The sequence below is a fragment of the Neoarius graeffei genome, chromosome 12, assembly GCF_027579695.1.
Source record: "Neoarius graeffei isolate fNeoGra1 chromosome 12, fNeoGra1.pri, whole genome shotgun sequence".
In the NCBI taxonomy this organism is placed as follows: Eukaryota; Metazoa; Chordata; class Actinopteri; order Siluriformes; family Ariidae; genus Neoarius; species Neoarius graeffei.
Window position 1 is genome coordinate 7460020 of NC_083580.1, and position 20698 is coordinate 7480717.

Consider the following 20698-nt stretch of genomic DNA (forward strand, 5'->3'; position numbering starts at 1 on the left):
AAGGCAATTTTTCTATACTTTTTCACGGTAGATAATGCAAATAGCCCTCTGTATTTAATCCTTCGGTCTAATTTTTATTTCAGTTTTATTTGTTATCTGTTTGACATTTTCTTGCTACTGTAACACTTGAATTTCCCCGATGTGGGATGAATAAAGTGAATCTAATCTAATCTAATCTAATCTAATCTCATCTAATCTCATCTCATTATCTGTAGCCGCTTTATCCTGTTCTACAGGGTCGCAGGCAAGCTGGAGCCTATCCCAGCTGACTACGAGCAAAACGCGGGGTACACCCTGGACAAGTTGCCAGGTCATCACAGGGCTGACACATAGACACAGACAACCATTCACACTCACATTCACACCTACGGTCAATTTAGAGTCACCAGTTAACCTAACCTGCATGTCTTTGGACTGTGGGGGAAACCGGAGCACCCGGAGGAAACCCACACGGACACGGGGAGAACATGCAAACTCCACACAGAAAGGCCCTCGCCGGCCACGGGGCTCGAACCCGGACCTTCTTGCTGTGAGGCAACAGCGCTAACCACTACACCACCGTGCCGCCCCTAATCTAATCTAATCTAATCTAATCTAATCTAATTATGATGAAGTTATGGTAACTTGGCACTGCATTAACTATGTTGATATTATGCTGGCTGAAACGGGGATTCGTAATGCGGCAATTTGCATCACAGAATATATATGCCACAGCGGTGCAGCTGCATGGACTCTGGGGCCTGTGATTGTATTGCCCAGACCAGTTGGTCTCGTAGTGGAAAATCCTTAAAAAATGCTCTGGTTAAATGCAGAGAATGAATTTCAGTGTGCATGTGACAAATAAAGGTTTCTTCTTCTTAGAAACCTTTAGTAGTAGTGTTTCAAAAGCTTATAAAGAAGCAAAACGTCTTTAGGAAGAAAGAAGGAAAACCAATGCACTGATTTGTTTACAGGCAAAGCGACCTCCAGCACATGGCGGACGCTCTGGGTCGTTACGTAGTAACGCGTTGGGAGCGGGGGCGGGGTTTATGCGTGCGCGTGAGAATCAACGACTTGCAGCTCGTGCTTCTTTGCGTCTTCTGAGGGAGGCAGGGGCTGTTGGTTAGGTTGCGTCTCGTCGTCCTGGGCGATTTAACGGTATTTTCTAATATGGCGGAAAGTAAAGAAACATTTTCAGTGAGAGAAGAGAGAAGGAAGAACCATCAGACAGGTAAAAGCTGTTAGAGCGCTGGAGAATAACAAGTGTGTGTGTGTTGTTGTTAAAGAATGGTGGTTGTGAGGGGTGGACCTGCGGTGGGTTAGCAACCGAATGCTATCCAACTCGGCGTTTGTTTGTTTTAAAGAGTTTTGCGTTAAAAAAAGCTTATATATTTCAAATACTTTCATTACAATAAAAGAGAAATTGATTAAATCTTAAAACAGCTATTATTTTATCGATGGAGTGCACATTTTAGTGTTTTCCTTGCTCTCTTATTCACATAATTTATCAAATCAGTGAATTACAAATCTTTCCTGAGGGGAAGTGGGTGTGTTAGAGCAAGGAAAACTCTCACATATGCACCAGAACTATTATAGTGCTATTTATAACTATTGTAGTGATTTTATATATATCACTGTTATATAATCAGGGGCGTGGCAACAGGGGGCCACTGCCACCCTTAAAGTGCATATCCTGGACCAAATTCGGTTTTTTTTTTTTGTTTATATATATATATATATATATATATATATATATATGAATGAAAGTATGTCCCTTTACACACTCATCCAGACGGGTAATTGTGCACAAAGCCATCTATCTACAGCAGAAAAAAAAAAAACAAAACGCGTCTGGAAAAATCCCAATGGGGTCTGGAGCCAGATTCGTGACGTCACGTGCGGAAGCGCCAGCAGGCTGCATGGTGGTGTAGTGGTTAGCGCTGTCGCCTCACAGCAAGAAGGTCCGGGTTCGAGCCCCGCGACCGGTGAGGGCCTTTCTGTGCGGAGTTTGCATGTTCTCCCTGTGTCCATGTGGGTTTCCTCTGGGTGCTCCGGTTTCCCCCACAGTCCAAAGACATGCAGGTTAGGTTAACTGGTGACTCTAAGCCCATGTTTACATTAGACCGTATCAGCGGATCATCAGATTAACGTTTTTAAAACGATTAGTGTGCACACAGCAATACCAATACACGGATACACTCGGCTCCGCAGGCATCCTGCGCTCCAAATCACTCCGCCCTGAACAGCGAGTGCCCTCTGGAGGGTGCGCACTCCGGCCCTGCGCAGCTCACACAGCGCGCGAGTGAAGCACACTAGCAGTGTTTTCGGGACTGAGCCGCTGTGTGTGAGATCCCAGCGCACATCACTTACCACTTGCAAGTGGAAGGATGGCAAGCCTAAAGACAATCATAACTACACAATGGGCAGTATTTGCATCAGTATTTGCAGTATTTTCATACTTTTATACTCTTTAATGAAAGGTGATACAAGGCGGAAGTCCGCGCCGTTTTTCAGCAGTCGCGTCACATGACCGCCAGCGAATCAGGAAGGTGGATGTTACAGTGACGTTGTCCAATGAGACGCCAGCTAGAGCTCAGCACAGCGTATCCGCGTATTCTCAATGTTTACACAGCACCGGAGCTGACACGATCTGGATTGAATACGTGGACGCTGGCGGATTCCTGTTTCCCAGCGTTTCCAGGCGGTTTAATGTAAACGGACAGTGCATCCGCGAAGAAAACGAGACAGATACGGTCTAATGTAAACGTAGCCTAAATTGACCATAGGTGTGAATGGTTGTCTGTGTCTATGTGTCAGCCCTGTGATGACCTGGCGACTTGTCCAGGGTGTACCCCGCCTTTCGCCCGTAGTCAGCTGGGATAGGCTCCAGCTTGCCTGCGACCCTGTAGAACAGGATAAAGCGGCTACAGATAATGAGATCAGAGATGGAATTGTCACATGAGCGCAATGTTACTTCACCTTTGGATGAAGAATGTAATGTTGCTACACCCTCCTACGATACGTCTGTTAACCATTTTAATAATTACATGATAACGTTGAAGAAATTTGCAGAAAACCACCAGGTCGTTTTCTCATAAGCAAACCAGCGCTGATGTAGGATTCAGAAGGAGGCGTCCCGTACGTGACGTCATGAAAATCAATGTTTCCCGGGAAATCCAAATGCCGAGTTTTTTCAGAGGCGGACCAATTCGCCTCAAATGGCTTGATTTCAACTGAATTTTTCTGGTATTGCGCAAGGTAAAAAAAATTGCACAAAATGCAAAATGTGACAGATATTTGACCAAAGTTTAATATAAAATACGAGAATTACATTGATCTTGCTCCTGAATTTACCGTGATATGCACTTTAAAAACATTTACTCTGCCAGCCCAAGTCTGGGCTGTATGGAAACCTGTTTCTATCACTTTTGGGGGGGGAGCGAGAAAAGTGTCACAGTAGAATATATATTATATAGACACGAGTGTTTTACTGAGAAATCCACCACTCATATGGAGAACCAAAACTGTGGCATAAATCTCTATCCCTGTGTCCGAAATCACACACTATATAGTGAGTTTGCCATTTTGTAGTGCTATCCGAATGTAGCCTGGGCCCACCCATCCTAAGCGTGACGCAACACGAGGGCCTGTTGCGAGCTTAGTCTGGCCAGGCAAGCTATCTACAGCTCTTCCAAGCTCCCGAAAAATCGGGAACCAATCAACTTTGAGCATCTCCAACGGCCCTGGGTAGAGGTGTGTTCAAGGCACTGACGTAGTAGAACTGCGACCGGAAGCCATAGATTGTTTACAGAATCTATGCCGGAAGCGCTTCATTCACGCTTCCGCATCTATTACGCATAGATGCTGTATTGAAAGCATTCAATGGGAAGTTCTCATTGAAAACGGAGCAAAGAGCAGCCCTGGAGGGATTTATTGAAAGGAAGGACGTTTTCGCCTTGCTCCCGACCGGCTTCGGTAAGAGTTTAATCTACCAGTTAGCCCCGTCGCGTCGCATACGTCAGAGGAAAGAGTGATGTGATTGGTTTAAGCTTTGTCACAGCCTTTTCTGGCTTCGACCAGTAGCAAACAGGCATTTCAGGGAGGCGGGTCAACCACGGGCTCTGGGAAACGGTTGGGCTTAATATCTTGGCCAGACCAATAGCTCGTAGAGCTTTGTCGCGTTAGCCAGACTAATCCGAATGTATAGTGAGAATTATTGCACCCTGTATAGTGCACTCATAGTATCCCACAATGCACCATGAAAAGTAGTGTACAACCGATGGTCACTAACCAAGCAATAAGTACCACCATGCATTGCGGTCGTACTGAAAGGAAAACTGTTTCATAAGGACCGTTAAGCATTTTAGATTGAGTAGTTTATTTTCCTTATGAGACAGATTTATAAGCTGTGGCATGAAAGTGGCGATAATATTGTACTGTGTTGGGGTGAATGGACGGAGGAAGGAACACGTTATAAACGGACATTCAAGTACAATTAAAAATAGAATGACCATACATGTCAACCTATACGGAATGTCCGTATTTTATACGGATTTGATTTAATAAACGTAGTATACGGGCGTACAAATAAAGTTATACGGATTCTTTAAAAAAACTTGAATATTTATTTAGAGCTATAATCAATTCCCACGATAAGAGCGCATAACATTTACAAACGTACTGTACACCACAGAAAGCACAGACAGTCAGTAAAGAGTCTTATGAAATCGCGCATTATCTCGTGGTAGCGAGACTTTGTTCAACTTCTGATCATGCGCACACCGCATTGCGAGAATCCCGGCAACCGTGAAGTAACATTTTTTTTGAAAAGCGTATTTCCCCCTGAGCGACTTTTAATAGCGACTGAAAAGATTCTGAATGGGCACTCCGGCAAAGAAATTCAAAACGCAATACAGCGGTAGGTTTCTCCCTGAATGGGAGGACCTTTTCAATGGCATAATCCAACTGGCAGCCTCCAAAAACGAAGAATACGCACACTGCACACTGTGTGTGCATGACATCAAAGTTGCAGCATCGGGAGTGTATGATGTGAAAGAACATTTCAAATCGAAACTACATCAGCGGAATGCAAGCCAAAGGCAAAATCAGCCACTGATGACAGTATTTGCGCGCTCAAAAACTGATATGCCAACAACTGGAAAAGACAGAAAACACAAGGTAGAGGGCGTTTTAGTTCAAGTTAGGCAGTGCTCTGTTTACCCCACAGTAATGCTGACTGTGAGAGAGTTTTCTCTCAAGTCAGGAAGATACACACAGAGAGCAGAAAGAACCTGAATGCAGACACACTGACCTGGCCTACTGCAGTGTAAGATCAACACAGACACTTGCTGTGACATGCAGCCTAGTGAGTATTGGTGCAGAGTGCTAAAAAAGCTGTCATGGAGTACAATTCAGAACATTAGAGTGACACTTTGTGTTTTTGTCAAACATTGGAGCTTTGTATTCATTCTGAAGGTTTGTTATTAATATTGAATAAAAAGTAACTTGGATACATCATTGTTAATTATCATTCAAATTTTAGGTAAATTATTTTAATTTGCATCTTATAAGGATTTTATAAGGGAAATACGGATTTTGGAGGTTGGTTCTACAGGTTTGATTGACCAAAGGTTGACATGTATGAATGACATAAAATACAAGAATAAAAGTTACAGTGCAGAGCGAGGAATTAAACAAAAGCCTCAAATTTGATTTAATAAAAGGCAGCAGCAAAGAAGAAAGTATTCAGCCTTGATTTAAAAGAACTGAAAGCTGCAGCAGAGACAAAGTACTTTGCATGTATTAACGTGGTGGTTAGCACTGTTGCCTCACAGCAAGAAGGTCCTCGGTTCGAGCCCAGCGGTTGACGGGGGCCTTTCCTTTCTGTTTGGAATTTGCGTGTTCTCCCAGTGTCTGTGTGGGTTTCCTCTGGGTGCTCCGGTTTCCCCCACAGTCCAAAGACATGCAGGTTAGGTTAATTGGTGGCGCTAAATTGACCGTAGGTGTGAATGGTTGTCTGTGTGTCAGCCCTGCAATTGTCCAGGCTGTACCCCACCTCTCACCCGTAGTCAGCTGGGATAGGCTCCAGCTTGCCCTCGCGCGACCCTGCACAGGATAAGCGGTTACGGATAATGGATGGATGAAATACGCTCAATGTAATATGCATTTATTGTTTTGAAAACCCACCAACAGACTGATCGGCACGTTTTAATTGTGCAACCGTAATGACGTAAATAATACCGCAGCGTGGTAGTCCCAACCCCCCTCCCCCCCTCCTTTTTACCAATGAGCTCACTATATAGTCCTCTACAGGGGTTTAGCCAGGATTGGGAAGTTTGGGAGTGTTTTTCTGAAAGTATGGAGTGTAACTTGGTCGTGACTGTGGGGGTGCCAAATTTTGAAAATTTATTCCTTTCTGGTGCAATCTGGTGACTTCTGGAGCTACAGTTGAGCTTTACAAAGAATTGAAAGAAAGCATTAATTTTAAGTGTGAATTATATTTTATTAGGCATTTTAAGACAAATTTTATTTACTAACTTAATAAAATGTTATAACAAAGTTTAAATTTAGTTTCTTATTCGTTAACCAGAACTTTATAAATCACTGTAATTACCAATAAAATCTTCTACAAATTCCTGCAATAAAAGCAGAAACCTTAAATTATAATTTCTAGTGCATTTGAGACAAAAAAAAAATACAAATTGCTGTAATCAAGTCCTTTTACACAGAATACATCTTTACTATAAACAACAAAGATAACAAATGAGATTCAGCCGACTCTGAAGATTATGAACTATATATACACAACTGAAAATAATAGATACCTTTAACAAGTTTTGATTTTACAAAATATACATAATGCAAATGTTATATCACAAAGGAATCATTTTGATTCTGTTAAAAAGTGCAATAAACAGGAGTTAAAAATGAGTGGAATTAAGTTACAAACAAAAGGAAATTTTCCTGTAGTTACTTGAAATGTAAATACTGTAAAAAAAAAAAAAAAAAAATTCAATAATAATGGTAGTTTATGAAGGTACGCTTTAAGATAATGTAAATCTTGGCAAAAGAGAAACCAATCGAAACCGAACGAGTGAAAGTGATCATCATGCCGTTACCATGGCAACAGTCTTTTATGAACGCGGAAGTGGGCTCTCAGTGCGGCGAGTTCGGTGTGACTGAGGAAGGTTACAAGTTTTATGTTTCTTGTAATTTAGGTTATTTAAAAACTATATTATTTGGCAGTGGGCACATAGGAAAGTGTAAAGTATAAAGTTTCTGTCAGTATGTTTATCGTGCTTGTATGATAAACTTGTGAAGATATTTCTCTAAATACATGACCTACTCATTCTAAACCTGCCGAGCTTTGCTGGCGAAGCTCTCAAAACTCATAGTGTTTTGCTTCCATTCAAGCCTCGTTTCAAAGTCTGGCTAATAAGAACGCTACGTTTTTGGTGGTGAATTTGATTTTCTTGATTTAACTTCCATATATGGAAAGCACGCGTGCTGGGCATGCCCCGGGAAACCGTTGACAAAATGTCCACAGAAATGCACAAAATTACTTCACCAAAAAAAAAAATTCACAAAATTTTGGTTAGCATGGGTTAGTAGAAAATTTATAGGCCGTGTTTTTTTGATAATTGGCCGTGTAAAATACGGCTGCACGGCTTGCTGGCGAAGCCTATGGTCCTCTATATATAGTAATTCCCTATATAGGGAGTAGTGAATGAATGAGTGAGTGTTTTCGGACACAGCTTGTATGCCACGCGTGAGGAAATTGATGAATTGTTCTGATAAATTTGGGTACTTTTTGTTTGTGTCGATATAATAAAAAGAAAATCATGCATTGGCTTGAAGATATGAAGTTTATCTTCTCGTGTTGAAAAACTCATTTTTCATACAAAATACATCGCAGATCTGAGTGACATATTTAAATAATATTGGCTGGCGTTGAGTGATGGTATATCTGAGATATGAATGGAATATGTCTGATATACCACAAAAAAAGCCAGCCGTTGTTGTTGTTGTTGTTGTTGTTATTATTATTATTATTATTATACATACACATTCCTTTCGGGTGTTCAACGAGTCTTTCTCTTTCAAAATTCTCTCGAAATCTTCCGTATTTAACGAAGCAAACCTGGAGGCCATTTACAAATTGTCCCAGTCGCTCGCTAGCGCGGAAGTTTTACGTCTCTGATGTGTGACGTCATGTTGTCTTGACAACCATGCAATATCGTAAACCATATTCAACGCTCATTCTCCGTTGGGTAGAGTGACGTAATACACGTTGGATAAGTGATATGCGAACAATATTGCATGCTATCAAACCAGATGAATGAAACCCGGTCGAAGCGAAAAGAACACATGGTTTTTATTCCATGGAAAGAGTGTCCTGTATATATAATAATAGCTGTTAGCTTGACTACTTACCATAAAATAAAATACTGTATACAGCTTGTATGAAAGAACAATACAAGTATAGAAATATCTACAAATAAATAAAGACGTTATAAACACAGTGAACTTAATCTGAGTGTGAAAAGAGTCAGTGGTGATGCAGTTATTTTAAACATCACAGATCGAGCTAGTTTTAAATAAACACGAGTATTTTACGCACAGCCCTTTCTATTCGAATGTAGTTTAATGCTTTCAGTGTTCTTTAAATGCTCTTATTGGTTTTGCCTTTGCTGGATGATTACTGGTAATTGTGTTTCCAGTATATAGTATAAGTGTGTGTGTACAGGAAACGTTGTAGTAAACGCTGCATTGCTTACTGTTTTTAGATCGATGCCGTTACAGAGCTGCTGATCTTCAAGGTAAAGAGAAGTTTGAAGGAAAAAAAAATTGCTTTAAATTCTGTGAATGTTGATGTAGCATGTTTAATTGCATTGAACTTTAGAGCAGGGGTTCTCAACCTTTTCTGCTTTGAGCCCCACCTATTCGTACTTGTAATGAATCAGGGTCCATTAACCCCAATGATTTTGGCTCATCTACTATTCTATTAGAATCTAATAATCTATTGTAAAGTGTATTAATGGGATCAGGCCTTTCAATTACATAATTTGGGCTACACCCTGTGTTTCTGAATTTGGGCTTTTTGCGTCGTGATACAGGGTAATTGGGCTTTTCTGCACGCGCAAAGTGCTGTTTTCCCAGCACTCTGTGTTTAAACCTGCTGCTGCTTTTTTAGCTACAAAGTTATGAATAAAGAAATCTATGAATGTTATTTTTACCTTTATTGCAAAATGTCTACAGCATTAATCCCTCTTGACGTACATGACAAAAATAATTAGAATACAGTTGGTTAGTATTTAAAAGATGTGTTGGGGCCTGAGGAGAGCCTGGAGGAAAGGAGCCTGTGAATGGAAAAAGTTCTGCACTGTTGCTGTCAAAGACCCCTTTTCCACCAAATCAGTTCCAGAGCTGGTTCGGGCCCAGTGCTTAGTTTGGAACCGGGTTTTCTGTTTCCACTGACAAAGAACTGGCTCTGGGCCAGAAAAACCGGTTCCAGGGTAGTACCAGCTCTTTGCTGGGCTAGAGGAAAGAACTGCTTATGTCAGCGGGGGGGGCGGAGTTGTTAAGACCAACAGCAATAGCAAGACCGCGAGAGGGCGCCATTTTTAAATAAGCGCCGAGATATCATGGATGCTGTAAAGCAGCAGTCATCCATTATTGTTGCTGCTTCTTCTTCTCTGTGTTGTTGTTGCTTCGATGTTCATGCCAAGGTTTATGCAAACGCAGCGACGTAACTGACGTACACAGTGACATAATGACGTGGCTCCCCTTAGCACCCTGAGCTATGGAAAAGCAAACTGGTTCTCAGTTGGTTCGCAAGTTGAACGAGTTGTGAACCAGCACTGGCCCCGAACCAGCCCTGGAACTGATTTGGTGGAAAAGGGGTAAAAGAGACAAACCTGTAACAGACCTGCGACACAAAAGGTTTTTCATTCACATCAAAAGAACTGGCAGTGCAATTCACAGCATGTAGTGAAGTCAAAGATCTTAGTTTAAATGAAAAGCCAGTGTCTAAGACTATCATCAACAAGAGGACCAAGCTCCAAGTCACTCCTTCCACCCACACTTACACAACTGTGTGTATTTAAGATGCAGGGCCATCCTTAAAAAAAAAAAATCCGTTTCCTGTCCACCGGGTGAGCAAAAAAATTTTCAGTCGGGAGGGAGGGATTTTTAAAAAAAAAAAATATATATATATATGGATGGATAAGAAATTGCAATGCTGTGTTTGCTTTTTCTTTCAGTACTTTTTTTATTACAAAAGCAGACACATTTAATAAAATGACAGTTTACTCAACTGAAACTTGTACAAAAACTTTAAGTTAGCATTTTAAATGCTGACTGCAACATTTGCAAAACTTTTACAAAGGTACTTAAAATGTCCGACACACGGACTTTTTGTAGTTCTAAATCGACCGTTAGGCCGAGTTCGGATGAAATTACACTATTAAAATGATCACTGAATGATTTGTTTTTCTGAATCTTTACTATTTTGTTGTTCGCTAGAATACCATTTTGCGATTTCACACTTAAGCAAATGTTTGAAAACTCCGGATCTCCTTCCTTCATGGTGGCTGCCATTTTTTTTTTGTGCTGCACAGCGCATGCGCAGAGCTGATTCAGTTCTATATTCTGCGCAGAATGCAGGGCTTTCCACAAGCGCCGGCTGCCGGCCGTACAGCCGACTACTTTAATGACTTATTTTTGTAGCCCACAGGCTCTAAATATTAATTTTCGATTTTAATAAAAATAAATGTTTATCTAATGGACTGACAATAATGTCAAACTGAACCGCACTCATTTAAGTTGTGATTTGCACTGTCTGTACTGATAATAACCACAAATTCCCCGCCGACTTCGTTGATCAAGGGAGAGTAACTCATCCGCGGCCCCGACATGCGGTGTGCGCGCGCACTCGGCGGAGGCAGTAGTGTGTCGGGGCCGTCGGAGGGAGCAGATGCAGAGAAAACGCTTATTTTGTCTCCGGTAAACCAGTCTTCTCTCGTTCAATTACATGCTGGCATCAAAAGACACTGTTGGTTGTAAATGAAACCAAACTGAGTCGTTGGAGTGTATTTTCACACACAAATGGAGAAATGTTTGCTGTGTTTAATTGTGTAGCCACCACTGCAGACCGTTGTCATTGTTAATTCATAGCATGCTCAGTTGCGTGAATGTGTCATGCACTGAAAATAAGAGATTTACAAGCCAGGAAAGCCTCATGATGCAATACGCAAGAAAAGAAAGATTTACTGCCATTTTACTTTGTATTTGAGTAAAGTGAATAAATAAATGGTCTGTGGAAAATACATTTAATCCTGGGAACTGCGTGCACAGGAGTTTATTTTTTGTCATGGCTGGCTAGTATGAGCTTTAGTGGAAAGCCCTGGGAATGCATAAATGTCAAGTTCGATTTTAGATTTACAAACCCGAAAAAAATGTCGACAAACCGGCGTTAAAAAAAAAAATTCAACCGCACAACCGGCACTCACCCGGCCGGTGGACCGGAAACAGAACATTTTTTAATAATGGCCCAAGCTGTGTCTTAAATACACACAGTTGTGTCCTGAATAGCTCTTTTATTTAGTCTTTTACCTGATTTAAATTATATGACACTAGATATCAGAGAGATATTGCAGTTGAGGTCAGATAATGTGGGATTTCGGGCTATTTTTAGGTTTTTAAATGATACAGGAATTCTTAGGATAATTTAGAACAATAGGATAGTAAACATTCTGGTTCACACTCCAGTCCAGAAGGTGGCAGTAATGCACCTAAAAGCTGTTTGCCAACTGCCATAAAACAATATGAAAGAAGATTTCCCTAATGTGGAAATCCTGCTCTGGTCATTGGTACATGAGTCTCGCTCCTCCACGAAATCATGGCGTGCCGATTGCCGTTGATGGAGAATTTGTGCTCTGCACGAGGCTTACGGCTAGTTCGATGAACCCGGAACAACATGGGAATGGTGCGGGTTTTGCGTCAATTACGAGAAATACATGCTAATTCTCGCTAATTTCGGTGTTTTTTAAAGAAGAAAGTCAAGACATTGGGTTTTAAGCAGCCAAGTTTATTTAATCAACGTTTTTTTTTTTTACTTTTGGTAGCATATTTTGGGCACTTGACCTTAATTTGGGCGCCTACGACATTATCCGTTGCAGGTTTCATGTAATTGAAAGGTCTGGGGATGCAACATCACTCGTTGTTACAGATATGAGCTCAGGAATTAAATAAATGCAATAAAAACAAGATGTTTTTAATTGTAGGTATTATATTTAAAACTGTATGGATGTGCCAGAAGCCAAACCATGCATGCAGGTCATTCTCAGTCAAAAGGGATTAATGATCCAAAAGTGGAGTCTGGTCTATTAACACAAGAACCTATTGCCATGTTTGTGTACAACAACCAAACAAGTTATTAAAACCAAGAAGTACGCTCAAAAGAAGCGGATATTGAAACTACTCAATGGGATTGGATCCTTACACGCTAACAAAGAAGGATTTTTCTTATGAATTGGAAAATTACCCATCTGTTGAATTCCCCGACATTTCAAACTACCTGCTGCTGCAGACATCGTCCAGATGAAAACCTGGAAGAGCATGGAGGAGAACAACTTTTTGTATGTGGCTGGGTTAAAGATTTGGGGATCCGGACACTATAAGGTAGACGGATCTAAGCGCAGGAAGTGTGTTTATTAGCAGGCGTGATATTTAAGTCAAGTTTATTTTTATAGCGCTTTTAACAACAGCTATTGTCACAAAGCAGCTTTACAGAGGATTAAGGACTTTAAACACAAGCTAATTTTATCCCCAATGATCAAGCCGGTGGCGAGGAAAAACTCCCTCGGACGACATGAGGAAGAAACCTCAAGAGGAACCGGACTCAAAAAAGAACCCAGCCTCATCTGGGTGATGACAGACAACGTGATTATAAATAACTCTTCTATAACTGTCCTGTAGAGTCATAAGGCCAAATAAAAAAATAGTGTGTTTCCGGTAACCCAACCGATCGAGAATTTCCGCGTCGAAATTGCCGACCGTAAAGTTTTTATTACAAATTTCCCTCGATCTTTTAGTGTAAGCGGCGTTAGTTTGCCATAATTTTTTGTTTCAACGCATTCAAGTTGTGAAAGAAACGATAAAAAGTAAAATGTTTCGCCACTTCTATCCGCCCTCCTGCATAAACATGGAAGCGCACTGAAGGAGGAAGGGAAATCTGAGCCGAGCCGCCATTTTGAATCCTCATTCAAGGCTGTCATGCAAATTGCTTCCTGTTCAGTATACAAGTGCACTTCCATGGCAGGGAAAAACACTACATTTTGCCGCCTATGTAGTCCCCTATTTATACAAATAGGAGTCATTCAGGATTCAGCCATGTTTTTGCTCGGTGTTTTTGCTCGACCCAAGGTCTACAGTAGGCTAGGCTAGGCCATCTGCTTTTAATGGAAGTAGCCTAGCCTAGGACGTTATTTTCACGTTATTTCTTGATGAGGTGTTTTCACGTTATTACATGAAAATATCATGAAATATCGCTTCCGTAGATCATAACTCGAACTCTCGCGATATTTTTTTTATTCGTTTAAAGAGTTAAAACACTTTTATTTTATTATGATGTGTGGTATAAAGGATTCTGTGCCAAAATACTATTTGTAAGATGTTTACTTGTGTTAATTTTTTCGAACAAAATAAAAAAAAATTAAGAAAAAAAAAACTTTTTCCTACCTACCGACCTTATTTTAGTATTTCATGTTACCGGAAACACACTATCTTTTTTTTTTTTGGCCTAAATTATAACTGTGGAACCAGGAAATTCATTAGTTTTAACATGAAGTCTGCTTTGTTGAAGTTATAAACTGTTCATTGATGGAAACTTGAGTGCAAAACTGTTCATGACAACTGCAGTCCTAAAGTTAGCAAGTCAACTGTCGTTCTCAGACATAAATGCATTACTGTAAATGTCCAGAGCATCTTCCAAGTGGGTGGTGGTGGTGGGGGAGTTTACGAAAGCAAAACCGAAAGCAGGGTATTTAAACATTGTTATAAACATGGCTAGAAACAAATGTGACGGTGATTATGATAATACTTCGCAAAGCCTCTGGGTCAGTCCATGAAATGGGGTTACCAAAATGTGACATAGAGGGAGTCACTTAAAACAATTTACAACTGAAAACAACTTTTATTTCCATGAAGCATTGACCATATAAGAAAATATAACATAGTTGTTAAGATAACTCCTGCTCTACAATGTATGATAAAATCCATAAATATTTACCCGGTTGCTAATGTAACAAGGACACGAACAAGCTTTTAAAAATAAAGGAAAAATATTGATAAAATCAATTTTTTGCTTTTATTTGCTTACTTTAAACATTAACACTGAATAAGAATTCATTAGAAATATTAGTTCAACATCATAAACACTGAAAATATGAAATACCAGTATTTCACAAACTTCATAAAATCTCTTTAAGATTTGAACAATAACAACAGTCATTAACAGGAAACAGTTTCATCCTATATGGGGTAAATGAGATTATTGAATTCATTACTTTACTTAGTCACACTTATATCTGCACTTCTCTAGAGCACGTGTTGTGGTGTGCGAGATCCCGCGAGAAGTTATCTCGCGTCAGTTCAGCTGACCTAGATTGAGTAAATAGGTCTCGCAGGTTGTGAACGAACCAGGAAGTGAGTGGACGCCAAGTTAGGATGTGAGAAAAAACATCGATAATTAGGGCCCGAGCCCTATGGGCGAAGGCCCTATTGTTCTTGTAAGAGTTCACTATTATTATTCTTCCGTCTTCTTCTTCTTCTTTATTTTTCTCCGCTGTTGGGCCATTTTCGGGGCGCTTGCCATGGGCGAAAACGCACGAAATTTGGCACCAGTTCCGAGAATTGCCACCGCTACTCAGAACCAGAAGCCCAAACTTGGCCGGGGCTCAGGGCCTCCATAGCGCCCCCTAACTCGTTGTGATTTTGGCCTCCCGCATTAAGGTGCCTGGTGCCATATCGTTTGTAGTAGTGGCATGCAATTTGGTACGCATGTGTATCTCACTAAGCCGGACAAAAATGTAATGCCAATGCATTAGCCACGCCCAACAGGAAGTGAGGTAATTTCACTTTTGTGCGAAATGCATGGCCACGAAGACGGCGCAACTCCTCCTAGACCGTTCATAGCAATGTCACCAAAATTGATACACATCATCTACAGACATGGCTGACAAAAGTTACTAAATACGTTTCACGTAGGATTAACCGTTCAGAAGTTATAAGTCAATCAATTTTCGATGCAGAATTTTACATGCTTAAAAATTCATAACTAATCTTCTGATTGCTCAAAACTGCTCATACTTCACACGCAAATCACTCATTGGGCTTCTGACATGTTACCCAATTTCTGTGATATTTCGCCACTGGGGGCGCTATTTTTGGGCAAAAATTCCAATCTTTCCTTAATTTTGGTCAAACTTCACGGCCACCCTCTTACTACCTCCCATGTCATGTATACCACGTTTTGGAAATTTTCGTCCATGGGGGGCGCTGTTTTTGGCCGACGCAATTGCTCCAAAACGGGTTTTTGGTAAATAATTCCATAATGCTTTTCCTTCACACCACTTCCTTGTGATAGTACGTTGCTGTTGTAGACACTTATTTTTCCAACTCATAATCGCTCATGTACAGCATAGCGCCACCTACTGACATGGGAAAAACCAAAAAATTTATTCTTCAAAAATCTATATCTCATCTTCTATTTACTCAATTGTCATCAAACTTTATACGCAAACTCTTCATAGCTCACCTGACGTCTACGCCAGATTTTGTGCACTTTCGCCCCTGGGGGTGCTGGTTATGGCAAAAATGATATTGCAGCTTCTGATTTGTCAAACTTGCCAAGCAAACTCTTTACAAGACCCTTATTGGGGCGCTTGCCATGGTCGACAACGCACGAAATTTGGCTCCTTTTTCTTAGACTGCCACCGCTACTGCGAACCAGAAGCCCAGATCCAGGCGGGCCTCAGGGCCTCTATAGCGCCCCCTAACTCGTTGTGATTTTGGCCTCCCGCATTAAGGTGCCTGGTTGCCATGTAGTTTGTAGTAGTGGCATGCCATTTGGTATGCATATGTATCTCACTAAGCCGGACAAAAATGTAATGCCAATGCATTAGCCACGCCCAACAGGAAGTGAGGTAATTTCACTTTTGTGCGAAATGCATGGCCACGAAGACGGCGCAACTCCTCCTAGACCGTTCATAGGAATGTCACCAAAATTGATACACATCATCTACAGACATGGCTGACAAAAGTTACTAAATAGGTTTCACGTAGCATAAACCGTTCAGAAGTTATACGTCAATCAATTTTCAATGCAACATTTTACATGCTTAAAAATTCATAACAAATCTTCTACTTGCTCAAAACTGCTCATACTTCACACGCAGATCACTCATTGGGCTTCTGACATGTTACCCACTTTCTGTGATATTTCGCCACTGGGGGCGCTATTTTTGGGCAAAAATTCCAGTCTTTCCTCAAATTTGGTCAAACTTCACGGCCACCCTCTTCCTACCTCCCATGTCATGTATACCACATTTTGGGAATTTTCGTCCATGGGGGGCGCTGTTTTTGGCCGACGCAATTGCTCCAAAACGGGTTTTTGGTAAATAATTCCATAATGCTTTTCCTTCACACCACTACCTTGTGATAGTGCGTTGCTGTTGTAGACACTTATTTTTCCAACTCATAATCGCTCATGTACAGCATAGCGCCACCTACTGACATGGGAAAAACCAAAAATTTTATTCTTCAAAGATCTATATCTCATCTTGTATTTACTCAATTGTCATCAAACTTCATACGCAAACTCTTCATAGCTCACCTGACATGTACGCCTAATTTTGTGCACTTTCGCCCCTGGGGCTGCTGGTTATGGCAAAAATGATATTGCAGCTTCTGATTTGTCAAACTTGGCAAGCAAACTCTTTACAAGACCCTTATTAGGGCGCTATTATTATTAGGGCCCGAGCACCGTACAGTGCGAGACCCTATCGTTGCCATGTGTCCAATTCTGTTCTTTGTCGCCATTGCGGGAGTAATGTCTCTTGCCGAAGAAGCTGTGGAAGGTATTTCGCGGGGACGCATGCCCCCGCCCCCCTTGGCCGCTGGCGCGAGGGCCCGTCGAGGCCGCTTGCGGCTTTAATTAGGGCCCGAGCCCTATGGGCGAAGGCCCTATTGTTCTTGTAAGAGTTCACTATTATTATTCTTCCGTCTTCTTCTTCTTCTTCTTCTTCCGTCTTCTTCTTCTTCTTTATTTTTCTCCGCTGTTGGGCCATTTTCGGGGCACTTGCCATGGGCGAAAACGCACGAAATTTGGCGCCAGTTCCGAGAATTGCCACCGCTACTCAGAACCAGAAGCCCAAACTTGGCCGGGGCTCAGGGCCTCTATAGCGCCCCCTAAGTCGTTGTGATTTTGGCCTCCCGCATTAGGGTGCCTGGGTGCCTTGTAGTTTGTAGTAGTGGCATGCCATTTGGTACGCATATGTATCTCACTAAGCCGGACAAAAATGTAATGCCAATGCATTAGCCACGCCCAACAGGAAGTGAGGTAATTTCACTTTTGTGCGAAATGCATGGCCACGAAGACGGCGCAACTCCTCCTAGACCGTTCATAGGAATGTCACCAAAATTGATACACATCATCTACAGACATGGCTGACAAAAGTTACTAAATACGTTTCATGTAGGATACAGCGTTCAGAAGTTATACGTCAATCAATTTTCGATGCAAAATTTTACATGCTTAAAAATTCCTAACAAATCTTCTGATTGCTCAAAACTGCTCATACTTCACACGCAAATCACTCATTGGGCTTCTGACATGTGACCCAATTTCTGTGCTATTTCGCCACTGGGGGCGCTATTTTTGGGCAAAAATTCCAATCTTTCCTCAAATTTGGTCAAACTTCATGGCCACCCTCTTTCTACCTCCCATGTCATGTATACCACATTTTGGAAATTTTCGTCCATGGGGGGCGCTGTTTTTGGCCGACGCAATTGCTCCAAAACGGGTTTTTGGTTAATAATTGCATAATGCTTTTCCTTCACACCACTACCTTGTGATAGTACGTTGCTGTTGTAGACACTTATTTTTCCAACTCATCATCGCTCATGTACAGCATAGCGCCACCTACTGACATGGGAAAAACCAAAAAATTTATTCTTCAAAAATCTATATCTCATCTTCTATTTACTCAATTGTCATCACACTTCATACGCAAACTCTTCATAGCTCACCTGACATATACGCCAAATTTTGTGCACTTTCGCCACTGGGGGCGCTTTTTTGGGCAGAAAATCCAATCTTTCCTCAAATTTGGTCAAACTTCACGGCCACCCTCTTACTACCTCCCATGTCATGTATACCACATTTTGGGAATTTTCGTCCATGGGGGGCGCTGTTTTTGGCCGACGCAATTGCTCCAAAACGGGTTTTTGGGAAATAATTCCATAATGCTTTTCCTTCACACCACTACCTTGTGATAGTACGTTGCTGTTGTAGACACTTATTTCTCCAACTCATAATCGCTCATGTACAGCATAGCGCCACCTACTGACATGGGAAAAACCAAAAATTTATTCTTCAAAAATCTATATCTCATCTTCTATTTACTCAATTGTCATCGAACTTCATTCGCAAACTCTTCATAGCTCACCTGACATATACCCCAAATTTTGTGCACTTTCGCTATTATTATTAGGCCCCGAGCACCGTACAGTGCGAGACCCTATTGTTGCCATGTGTCCAATTCTGTGCTTTGTCGCCATTGTGGGAGTAATGTCTCTTGCCGAGGAAGCTGTGGAAGGAATTTCGCGGGGATGCATGCCCCCGCCCCCCTTGGCCGCTGGCGCGAGGGCCCGTCGAGGCCGCTTGCGGCTTTAATTTCTTTTATTGCCGTTTGTTTAAATTTCTTTCTACCTACATCGTTTTATAGTATATTCTTCTTTATATTAAAAACATCAATCATGATTTCAACTCGTTTTATCATTTTTTATAAGCCTGGTTTCTAACGTAACACGGTAGGACATCACAATGTTACGTTCACAACCTATTTTTAGTGGATGAATTCGAAGCTAAATAGTTTATAGAACCTTCTTAACTTTATTATGTGAGTGTAAAACTAAATTGCAAGTACCATGAAACTAATTTTATTGAAATTCTCAGAAAGTAATGAAGGTTTATTTAAGCTCAAAGTCAGCAAATATTCCAGGTCACAAAAAACGTGTCATCCGTGTCCAGTCACAGGGGAAGAAAATGTTTCACATTTCTTTATTTCAAAAGAAAACTTCATTTTTTAATTTATTTTATTTCTTCAAACAATATTTATGGATAGTCTGCTAAATATTTATTTAAATCATGGAAATTAAAGATGAAATGATTATGTAAACCCGGACCAATGAAAAGTAACATCATTTCATGGACTGACCCCTCTGTGAGAGCAGCTTCCGTATCTGTTCTGATTGCGCTCAAATCAGCATCAGGTGTTTCTTGTAATGACTGAGTCGCAAGTGCACCAGACTCTAGCGTGCGAAGGTGTGAAAGTCGAGTGTTCCCCTACTGTGTGACCACAACTTTTAGCTCGCGTGTATATCACCATCAAAATGCCTCATTTTCTTCGATAACCCATCGCAAAGCATCGTGAGCTGTAGTGTGACCGTAGCTTAACGAGGCGGATGTGACGTCGGATGCACCCCAGCAATGGTACCCTACTACGAGTAAAAATTAGTTTCAACTTGAAATAAAATTCGCGGCCCAGTGGTTGAGAAACACTGCTTTAGAGAATTAGAAAGTTTGGTGTCAAGGCTGCATCTAGATTGGCTTTATTTATCGACTTTTTTATTTTCTGTTAGTAGCATGCCACTAATCCTTGCATTGCACAGTGTTGTTGATCATATTGATGCACAAATGGAGGTTGAAGTGAAGCAGATGTCTGTAATTGTATCTGAGAGATAAATAATCTTTCAGTTATAGAGGAGTGAACAGAATCTGATTATTATTATTTTTTTTTCAGTACTAAACAGGCTTTTGGACAACAGTTAGTCCCGCTAATTTGATTTGGTGGTCGCATGGCATTCCAAGAGTGCTTATAACAGCACTGTGATGCGTGTGTGTGTGAGAGATGCCACTTTTCTGTGTTCGCCACATAAAATTCCACTTCCTAGTTCAAAACGGTTACTACAGTAATGCTAGCGACATCAGTCACAAACACGGCAATCGATACTTTTCAAGGAAGTACTTAAAAAAAAAAAAAAAAAACAAGCCCTGAAACGTCATATGAAGATGAAACAGAAGAAGGGGTGCCAATTTTAACAGAGGTACCTTTAACAGTAATGTCCAAATCGATGCGAGGTAGCTAGCCAGCTAGCCACCGGGCGATAGTGTGAGTGGCTTCTCCGGGGTCTGTCTTGTGTCTGAAATATTACTTACTCGATATGAATTTGTTGTTTATAGAACTGTTGTATAAAACAGTTCTGGCATTACACATTTGGAGGGAAGTGCTATCCGCTGCTTTCCACGTACATGAGCTCATAGACAGCCATGATCTCAGACAATTGGGTGAACACATTACTGCTGCGCCACACGGGAGCCCGTGATCGACAGATTCTTTTTGAAAATACTGTTCCAACCCCCCACAATACAATCTGG

The 20698-nt window shown here is 41.2% G+C and overlaps 1 protein-coding gene across 3 annotated transcripts in view; it reads left to right on the plus strand.

Moving 5' to 3' along the window:
* Positions 1 to 1046: 1046 nt before the first annotated feature.
* The window catches only part of stom (stomatin), a 65127-nt gene continuing 45475 nt past the window's right edge, over positions 1047 to 20698 (plus strand). The window contains exons 1-2 of one of the 3 annotated variants that reach the window (XM_060935446.1): positions 1047 to 1210; positions 8766 to 8798. In XM_060935446.1, coding sequence (XP_060791429.1) covers positions 1150 to 1210; positions 8766 to 8798 — 94 coding nt within the window. In that variant the 5' untranslated portion in view covers positions 1047 to 1149. The remainder of the gene's footprint in view (positions 1211 to 8765; positions 8799 to 20698) is intronic. The other 2 variants (XM_060935445.1, XM_060935447.1) reach the window with 2 other exon arrangements.